Genomic DNA, 10835 nt, shown 5'->3' on the forward strand with positions numbered 1-10835 from the left:
AAATACTATAAATCATGATAATTGACAACATAAAATATTTCAAAAATGTTGTATGTGGGTAGTCTTATTATGCCTTAAATAGCGTCAAACAAAGTACAGGTTTGTGATAAAAAAAACTTATTCCTTTATCCACGCAAACAATCGCTTCAAAAACTCAGTTATTAGCCCCAAAATATACAATTTATATTATTGGGCCCGTGCATAGCACGGGCAACATTATCTAGTATTCAAAAGAAAGTACAAACAACTCCTTTTGTCAATCAAATTACATTTCAATAAAAATAGAGTAGTCAAAGTTTTAACTTCTAAACATTTAGTTTATATTTCGATATTTTGATATGTTGTTTCTAAATATCAAATACCATATCAATACCAAAAAAATTAAAATGTATACCATATACCATACCAAATATCATAATACCAAAAATTACAATTTCAAAAATTTCAATACGATATAGTAATTCAGTATTTATCATATCGTATCATCCCTAGGTCTACTGGCAAAATATTCTCTCGACTCGGTAATCCCGAGTTTACAATTGGGTAAATATACCATAAATCTTAAAAATTGATGAAGTATCCTTTACTATTTCACCAAAATAAAAGTTTAGAAGTCCTCAATTTTAGCGTCAAAGTTATGAAAGATATAAAATATGTCATTCATTTTGTCTAAAAAAAACGAATACCAAAATGCCACATTTATTTCCTCAAAACTTACTTAGATTGGGACAAAACTTAAACAGAGCATCAAATGATCCTATTTGTGAAGCATAGTCTCTCAATTGCTAGGCACTAGATCAAACAACGAGAGTAAGACTTGTTATCAACATATTCGGGGAGAAAGGGGAGATGCTAGAGAGGATCCAAGTATAGTTATAAAATGTAATTTTTAAAAAATATAGCTCTGAATAGTAAAATATATATAGCACGTGTTTACTATATAATATAAAATTTCCTACATATAAATGACCTGAGATGAGGAAGTACAGTAGAACCTGTAAGAGTTCCATCAATAAATGATAAAGAATTGTGCAAACTAATCACTGAAACTTTAGCCAGACGAGCTACACAACAGACACTGAAGAAAATGAACAAGGAAAGATATTGCAAATTAGCGGTGAACATATTAGTGATTTCAACGTGTATGGTTTTCGGGAGTTGGGGACGTTTATTTACAACAGCAGCAGGCAAAATCATAAACAATTAGTAATTACAGTCGAGAATCAGGCTGATAAGTCAACCCCAATATCCAACAGCAATTGATATGATAATGTTTTGCATTTTTCAGCCAAAATCAAAGATCACTGCCACCACAAAAGTATTTATATCTCTCGTCTATTGGAAATGCTGATCTGCTGCCACTACGACTAGAACTGATGCACAACTTGAACAGCAAAAGACAGCTTGTCAGGAGACGGAGAATCTTGTCCTGTAATTGATAAATCAACAGATGGTTATAGCATAAAAAGACCTATATTTCTACAAGATCATGCTTTACCATGCACCTAGATAGACTACAAATTCTTTCTTTTTTTTTAATCCCGTAATAGACTTTGAATTCATTAAGTAGAAGTGTGGAACTTTTTCTGTACATTTGGTAAAAATAAATCATAGAAAACAAAGAAAAGTACTCACCGTAGTAATAGTTACAAAATGATATGAACAGCACAGCAGGAATGAAGATACCTCCGATCCCCCAAGACACATAGATCATCTTATGGTAAGCGTTCTCAAAGTCAGAAAAATCTGTGGCGTCATCATAAATGGTCTTAGTTCTGGCAATAAAAGAGTCCATGTCCATGACAGGACCTTCACTGTTATCCACAACATTAGCTAGCCTTCCTTTCTTGCTTCGTTCAAATTCCATTAGATTTCTTGTTTCTTCTCTTAAATCTTTATATCTTTGCATCAAATCCATGATGAGCATATTCATTGTTGTAATTCTTGATTTTGCCATGCCGATGCGAATGAACGAATCAGCCAAAAATGAACACATCAATAGAATAGAGATGGCAAAGGCCACAGCAGACAGTATTTTGGTGGTTAAGTAGATGCTAATTCCTCCTGTCAATGCGAAAAGAAAGAGGGTATGCTGCTTTAGTTTAGATACAACCTTGAGTGCTTGTAGTTCCAAGTCCCATTGCTTTCCTTCTCTGTTCCACCTCTAACAACTTCACAATATTTGAACGCAATGGGCATGAAGGGACTATCAAATGAAAAGAAAAAAAATAAGAGAAAAAACAAACAAAAGAAGCAAGCAACTTTAGGGAACTAAATTTCGTATATCGTAGACTAGAACTGAAATATTTATTATTTGCATGTGTCTAAGTTAATATGTTGCTGACCTTCAATAAAATCAATGGTTATATATTCTGTTTCAGCCATGAGGAAACCAATATGTTGAAGGCTTCTAATATCATCAATTTCTCTATGTCCTATTCCAGTGATAAGAAAAAATGTAAATTTGGTTAGTCAAACACTAAAATCAACTTCCCAAACCCCCAAGTAGTAACCCAAGGCAAACTATACAAGCCAAATAGAGAAAGTTTCACCGTAAGGAAAGAAATGTATGTTTCTATTAACTTTTCCAGCTTTACAGATGATGTTCATTCTCTTTTTGAATCTAACATAAAAGTGTATAGTAACATTTAAGCAGTTGGGGTAAGAGATTCATTCCAGAAGTTAAGTAGATGAAGTTGTCTACAAAGTCTGATGTAATGGGTAAACACAGCTCTCTAAAACAATATCCAGAGTACATTTTCCTACCAGCTGTAATATTTTCATCTTTCTCAACCATCCCTAGAAAGACATTTGGACTAAATTAAAGGAAAAAAAGTACACGGAAGAATCTTGAATCTTACTCGCACACATCAATAGTTTCTTAAAATATTAATTTATAACCTTAGAAGTCAGTACCGTTAGCTACCAAATAACTGTATATTTGCAACAAATAATAGCTGCAATGCCTTGGGTGAATTGGTCATATGAGCAACATCTGCTGAATTATCAAGAAGACACCCTCATCGACTTATTGAGCTTAATATGCCAAGTCTTTTGCCTATAACCTGGAGACTAAATTTTCAGAGGATAAACAGATAGCATATGTCATTAAACACTAAGGTTGTCATGATGAACTTGTGTAGGAATAGTACGGAAGAGAACACAAGAAAAGCATGTCGAACTTCATATGTGAAATGCAAAGAAAATATATAATTTGACATGTCCTCATAAGACTGATACCACATAGCTAATAGAAATTAGAGCCAAACACATGAAATGTGTCAACACTTAACACAAATAAAAAACCCTGGATACAACAAGTGTTGTAAAAGACTCGCTTGAGGCACACTTAAGCCCTCAATTTAGGTGTCAAATGCTTGTCCAAACTCAACTTCAAGTTCCAGAAACCACAACTTTAGAAACTCGATTTTTCAAGTTTCAACTTCAAATCTACGGCCAAAAATGGAGTAAAATATGAGTATGAAAACCAGCACTACCTCCAATTTTTTCATGAGGTCCTTCTGTCAGTTGCAACAAAATGCCTTATAAGTTACAAAACAAACTTACAGATAATAACCTTAGTTTTCATGTAAGGTTCAACATACAGAAATAGAACTACTAAAAAAAGACATGTATATATATACCAACACAACAGAGTGACTGGTAACATGCAACATTATGCTATTGAAAGAGCTAATAGTGAGCGTGATTACGTACCAACTCGGCGAGAAACTCGAGCACAGAGGTAAGGGAGAGACGAGCTCGGACTAGGGTTTGCATCTGCGCGCCAAGTTATTTTTGTTACTAAATTTTGGAGAAAATGGTAAAAATGGTCCTTATGTTTGGGGTAGATTTAATATAGTCCCTCGAGCATTTTTGAAAAATTATTCATATTTAAAAGGTTGGCTCAGTACCCTATCCGCCTTTAATTGAAGGGGCACGCATTCATCGAATTTGGCAGTGGAAAAGACGGGAGCACGAACAAGGTAGCTTATGCTTTTTTTCATCCTCACTACCTGGTTTATAGTAGAATCTCTTTTTGGTTTTATACTTTTAGGTTATATTTAATCTCATAGTTATGTTGTTTTTTTTAAATAACGTAACTCACATTTGAAAGTCCACTTTTTGTAATTTCTGATACTCTTAATGCAATTATTTTCTCAAATTTTGATATTTTCTTTTCACAAAATTTCGTAGGTTGGCCTGCCTTTTTAGAAATTCAAAAGTTATTGCGCGAAGTGACATGTCACAAAATCCTTTTAGGTACTGAAAAGTTTATTTTTCGACTAAAAAGTTGGATTAAGTTATATAACTTCATTGCCGCGGAAAATTTGGAAGTGATTTTTTCATTACATGACTGCTCAAAATCAGTACACCAAAACTTGAACAACTGTACTATCTGATTGACAACCAGAATGTACATCAGAATTCAGAACTTAAAACAAGATAACCCTTTTTTGTGTCTGTGTGTGAATTGAACTTTACAAATCTGCATCATTCTTTGCAATCCAGAAAGAAGTTTAATGATCACATATGTAGATTTCATCATTCTCTGTACTCCACTAATTTCCTAGAAGTTGAAAGTTGAGAAAAAAAAGCAAAACATTCACACAAAATGCATATTTGAAACCAGAACTATATGTTCATCCCCAACTAAAATGACATGTTATCTATTGTTCTGTCACATACCAATCTTGAGTACTCCTCAGAATTTTCCATTACCAATAATCCACAACCAATCTAAAGCAACACCGGAAAATATTCCAGCTAGTAGGAATAACACTAGCAAGTTACCCAATGCATTTGCCTCAGGACCCTACAAAATTCAAAGTTAAGTGTTAAAATATGATGTGATACTTACTCTTCATATGATTATAAAATGACAATTTGTATAGATTCTGAAATTAAAATTTCACAAACCTTGTATCCTTTAGGTGCAGCTGTCATGACACAAACAGTGAGGTAACCATTTGTGAGTCCCAAGAAGGATACGAGAAATATCATCCAGCCTTGATCACCATATTTTGCAGTGAAATAGAAGCAAGGAATCAACAAGAAACGAGAAAGGGTCGCGATCATGAGGCCCTTTCGTGATTTAAGCTCGATTTTCTTAATCAGTGGAACGTATCTTCCTATCAGATCCCAAACATTGTACATTGCTATCAGAACTAGAGGATACCTGAAATTTAAAAAAAGAAGAAGATATTATCAGTAATTCAACTAGCAGGTCTTATTTACATTGGTTAGGAACTCCATGAAATCAAGTTGGCTATGCACACTTACCATGATCCCAGTTGGTGGGTACCAGTGTTTTCATACAAGAATCCGGGGAAAATTGATAAAGTGAGGACATAAATCAAATACAAGTTCAATTCATAATCAATGTTCTTGAGAAGCAATTGTTTGGTGGTCAGACGTTCTGATTGCTTAGCATCGTTATTAGCCTGTTCAGTAAACAGAAACATATCAAATTTATGTTCATGAATATGACTTATAACAGTTGTTAGTTGAGGAGAAAAAATTGCCTACTTTTTCCATCGGTTGAATTCCAATGCCTGCAGCAGCTAAGTCAGCTGCAACAGTTGTTGATCCTTCTGCAGCTGCCTTTGAACGGTAGTGCTTCACAATTGGTAGCTTAGGGAATATGAATGCATATAGAAGGATGCATAGGAATTCAAAGAATGCGGAGATGGCAAGAAATAACACTGCGAAAATCAACAATTAATTATAAGTTTCTGCGCAACAATGGAACTGTTTTTTTATTTAATTTTCAATAATGAGATCAGAATTACTTACTAACTCCTTTGCGAAAGCCATGGTTACTGTTTCCAAAAGCTGCCTTGGTTATTAGCCTTAAACCAGAGGTAAGTGCACCAGATGCAGCAAGACCACCAAAAAACGACTGCATAATTCATGAGTCAGTAATTCAAAGTTTCATATAGCAAAACAAAAATTAAAAATGTTACTGCGACGCACTTGCATAAACTCAGGGCACATGAAAGCTAAATCTCCAACCATTCCACCTTGAACATGAGCATCTGCAACTCCAAAACATCCTACTATGAAACATATACCAATGTAATTTCCTATTCCACCCGTACCGGACGTTGCCAAATCCAACTGGAAAGAAGTAAAAACAACAACAGATTTTAAAAAACAATGACCAAAAAATGACTACATAAAAACACCAAGAAATTAACTAAAGCATAACATACCACTATAAGTGCGACTGTACTTAAGGTAAAAAGAATATATCCAGCTAAGTTGCGCTTTCTTGTATCAACTTTTGCCTCATTATACGCAAGAATTGCCATTGTTCCAAGTGCAAATGGCTGATACACTAGTGTGAGTACCCTTGAAGGATGATAATCCTTTAATTTACATACCAAATTAAACAAGTCAGCACAAAACTATGCCTCGATCCCAAGCACAGTAATAAAATTGAAACTAAAAATACATTAGAAGTTGTCAAGGAAAACTTACTGGAAACAATGCATAGTAGTAATCTCCTATGCTCAATAAACTGTTCCAAGAAACAAGTGACCCAAGTCCCAAAATCCAACAAACAAAAATACCCATAAATTTCCCCTGAAAATTTCACCATACATCATAATTTCAGCCACAACAAATTTTCAATAACTTCTTCAATTTGTGAACAAACTAACAAAATTTGAAACAAACCTCAAGCCTTGTAGGACTTGGACTTCTACTTGAAATAGCATTAGTCATGGCTGCTTCTTTGTAACTGCACTACAGTATCATATATTTGCCACTTTAAATAAAGAACAAATTATAAAACAGAATTGAAATTTATAAAGAGCCAATAACAGAGGTACTATAATAAAACCTTATAGCAATTCAATTGGCTGAAATAAAAGAGATGAACATTACATACATTGAAATAATAAATCAATTAAAGAGGCCTGACCTTATCAAGTGACAAATGAAGGTATGTATGGAGTCTCTATTGACCGCAAAAGTGTAAAATGATGTGAATAGAAGATTCTCTCACAGCCTATTTAGGATTCTTTATATACATGAATTTATTGGAATCTCTACAGGTCAAAGTGTGAACAGGGACGGAATTATAAGGTGATGAAATAAATACCTTATCAATAAGATGAAAGTTTAGTAGTCAATTAACCGATAAATAGCATTGGTATGTTAGGAACCTTATAAAGTGGCTTGTTGGTTGAGGAGTTTGATTGGTATTGATATTAGTAAAATTATAGAATTAAACATATTTAAAGTAATAATAGTAGGAATAATGAATAAAACTTTGTCTACTCACGTTACTGATAAAAAAAAGTAAATTAATAAATGTTAGTTATAATTAACCCTCCACTTATGGAAAACCACTTAATTATGTTTAAAGATAAGGAAGAGGTTGCGTACTACCAAGTCAATATGTAATAATTCAGTGGGGATTTGTTTAGGGGGGGTCTTAACTAGAAAAATATTGAAGGGGTTACTAAAAGAAAAAGAAAGAAAAAAAAATTGTTTGGGGATAAGGAAAAGGCAAAGGCAAAGGCAAAGTGGGAATATAATTCACTAGACTATGAACTTTGATAATAAAATGAATAAATGAAGATACGTAGTCTGAATATAACACATTATTATAGTAGACTTTAAAAAGGAATAGAACTCTAATATAAGTCAAGAATCTTTTTTATTGTGTAAAATGGATCGATGAAAATAATAATTTATGCATTTAATTTCAGATTTTTAGCATTGAATCATAATTAAGAAATATATATTTTTACCTTATATATTAATTAGTTATTAAATTTTTATAAGTTGTATAAATGCTCTATATAAATGACAAATGATTATATTTAATTTTTAAAGCGAAAGAACGGTGAGGTTATTTTTCAAAGAAAGGACAAAAAAGTCGAATTAGTGTGTAAGTCTTCCATATATTTCTGGTTTTATTATACTATATATATACTATAATATAAATAAAATATAGTAATAAAATGTGCATTGGAAAGAGAATCCAAGCAGAAGATACCAGCGAGAAAATGACGGTCCATTTATTTTTATATTATTACCTTTTAGGCCTACATAAGATAAATGTCATTTCTAAAGTAATATAATTCATAACTACACCAGAAATATAAATCATATTAGGTAAATCCATATGATAAGTTCTACTCATAAAAAAAAATATACGGGTGTTCTCAAACCTAGAATCTTTTATTCGTGAGATCACTTGTTCAATTAAATTAATCATCCTTAAAGGTTTTGTATGCCTGATTTTATTGGATGTTTGTATATAGTAATATTTTAAATACCATTATTATTATTATTATTATTACCCAATAGAAGAATGGGCTTTGGAACACTTACTTTTGACTTGATTGGCTCCATCCATGATGAATTGTCAATTTTGTAATCATCTTGGCTTATTTTATTGCTTTTATGGAAGAGTTGGGAATCAATTGTTTTCCCTCCAATTGGTTCCTCGTTTAATTTACTCTTATTAAAAAGATTAAATATGTTACTATCCTCGAAGATTTACATCAAATTATATAAATTTATAATAATTCAATAAGACAATAATGCATATTAATTAATCATTGTTAAATACTACTAGAATCTTCACTTGAAGTGATGATGTGCTTTGGGTACTAATTTTTCTCATTCACATTGTTTTACTTAGAATATGCTTCTTCTTTCAATTTGGCACCACATTTTAAAGAGTTATACACGCAAAGGAATTATTTAACTTGCTAAAACATCGACAATTTAATAGGAAGAACTAGTGTACTCTATCACATTTATTGTCTTTACTCTTTACATTTCTATCTAGGTCTATTTTGTGAAAGTTTAGTATCGCAACAACAAATTAGACCAAAGTTAAATATTTTTCAGATATCCCTAACTTTTGATGGTCAACTATCAATTCTTTTCACAGAAAGTCACTTAACTTTCATTTTCAACTCAAAAGTCACCCAATTATGACTTCTTTGCACATAAAAGTCACTCAACCTATTTAATTGTTTCTGTGCAAAGAAGTCATAGTTGAGTGAGTTTTGAGTTAAAAATGAAAATTGAGTGATTTTTTGTGAAAAGAATTGATAGTTGAGTGACCATCAAAGTTATTAACTCCAACAAGCAATAGTCAATTCCTTTAGGGAAAATTGTATGAAATAGAAAACTATTAATTCAAATTAAATGTTATAGCCATAGTTTATTTTAATTGTAATTCGCAGCAAACATCCCTTTTTTTGCCATCTGATTTGGTATACAATTAACCATTTTATACATTTCGGTATAAAATGTGTTTGTGTTTGTATAAAGCAAGAGAAAAATGTATATACAAATACAAATACATATATTTTCGTCCTATACACTTATAATTATACAAATACAGATCTTATTATACAAATTACCATGTATAACTGAATTTATACAAAACTGAACAATTTGTATAAAATTGAATGTTTGTAGCGAATTATACAAATCAAAAGTTCTATAGCAAACATAAAATTTGTTATGGAGCGCAATTATACAAACTATAGCTATAACATATAAATATAATTTTTATATTTGCTATATGTGAAAGTTTCTCATTCGGACCTATACTCCTAATAGAATTTTCCTTTATTTAGGTGGATTCATGAGTAGATCTAAGTTATGCTGAAAAATATATTTATCTAAAAAGGATTGATTACTTTTTGTCAATGTTTGGCAATTAATTTCATGTGATGGTCTTACGTTTTTCATATGTTGTGATATTAATTAGCACATGGTTTCACATGTATTTTCATATTAGTTTTGTTTTATATTTTAATAGTCTCGATCGATGCAATAAAAGAAACAGAAAAATCCTCATAGAGAAAAATGAACAGAGCGATATTAGCAAGTGGATATCATATCATACGAGTGACATATACAAGATCGATTTAAAATAACTTAACAATGATTTGCGGCTCAACCTTTTTGGGGGCCATTTTTTCCTAAAAATATATTTATTTAAGGAAAAAAATGAAATTCTTCACAAGCTCAATTATGAAATATCTACGTTTACAATATTTTGGGAAAATAAAATAAAATGTATTGCTGCGAAAAAATGATATATCGCAAGAATTTCACCAAATTGAAATTGGGGGAATTAGGTGGCTGTCAAACTAATCCATATCTTTGGTGCGAGTCTCTTTGAAGAGTTTGATATATTAATTATTTTTTTTAAAAAAAGATGCTTAAACATTATTATGAGCTTAGATCCCTAATCCCCATTGCTTGTGTTAATTGGTTAAATAATAATTTGTTGATATAATAATATTGTATGTGAGGGAAAGTAAAATGATCCCCAACTACAATTCAAGTCTCTTTTGGTACCATAATAGATGTGGTCCAGTGGATGAATTTGTTCCTCCCTTAATAAGGAATTTCGAGTTCATATTCGAGTCTTGAATATGAGGAAATTCTTGATAAAGAGCGCTATCCCCAAATGAGGCTCTACATGACGTGAATTTGGAATAATCAGGCTCCAATTAAATCAAGAAATATATTTGAGTACACCGTCATATGGTATTTGGTTTGCAAAAAGTATACGATCAACTTGTAGAAAAGTATATAAGTACAATAAGTCCCCACAAATCTGCGAAGTTTCTGCTATTTAAATGATGGTGTGTGGACACCCAACAACTTGTCCACACGAATACAACGACTATTACAATGATGTTGTTTTCAAGTGGTGATAAATTAATTTAATTTTTATGAGTTATGAATTTTAGAATGATGATTTTGAAGTGCTCATATTTAGATTCTAAACTTGATAAACGCATATGTTTAATAAATTTTTTAATACAAATAAAATATTTGAGAAA

General features: G+C 31.7%; 1 protein-coding gene and 1 long non-coding RNA gene across 3 annotated transcripts; both read right to left on the minus strand.

Annotated features, from left to right (window-relative positions):
- Positions 1 to 1032: 1032 nt before the first annotated feature.
- On the minus strand, positions 1033 to 3856 carry LOC102601028 (uncharacterized). The gene is made up of 4 exons (XR_001473438.1): positions 3718 to 3856; positions 2346 to 2435; positions 1636 to 2206; positions 1033 to 1429 (listed from the first exon to the last, which is right to left on the minus strand). It is a non-coding gene; the product is annotated as an uncharacterized lncRNA (long non-coding RNA).
- A 766-nt stretch (positions 3857 to 4622) lies between these two features.
- LOC102601592 (equilibrative nucleotide transporter 3-like) lies at positions 4623 to 7115 on the minus strand. Of its 2 annotated transcripts, none has more exons than XM_015308690.1 (10): positions 6929 to 7115; positions 6682 to 6745; positions 6484 to 6588; positions 6216 to 6371; positions 5977 to 6120; positions 5797 to 5902; positions 5530 to 5705; positions 5284 to 5444; positions 4921 to 5179; positions 4623 to 4816 (listed from the first exon to the last, which is right to left on the minus strand). In XM_015308690.1, exons 2-10 carry the CDS (start codon positions 6727 to 6729, stop codon positions 4706 to 4708), a joined length of 1266 nt encoding a protein of 421 aa, XP_015164176.1. In that variant the 5' UTR covers positions 6730 to 6745; positions 6929 to 7115; the 3' UTR covers positions 4623 to 4705. The 2 variants fall into 2 exon arrangements, with proteins under 2 accessions (XP_015164176.1, XP_006347157.1); XM_006347095.2 differs by having other exon boundaries at positions 6682 to 6750.
- Positions 7116 to 10835: the final 3720 nt, after the last annotated feature.

Source organism: Solanum tuberosum, unplaced genomic scaffold, assembly GCF_000226075.1.
Source record: "Solanum tuberosum cultivar DM 1-3 516 R44 unplaced genomic scaffold, SolTub_3.0 scf00083, whole genome shotgun sequence".
Lineage (NCBI taxonomy): Eukaryota > Viridiplantae > Streptophyta > Magnoliopsida > Solanales > Solanaceae > Solanum > Solanum tuberosum.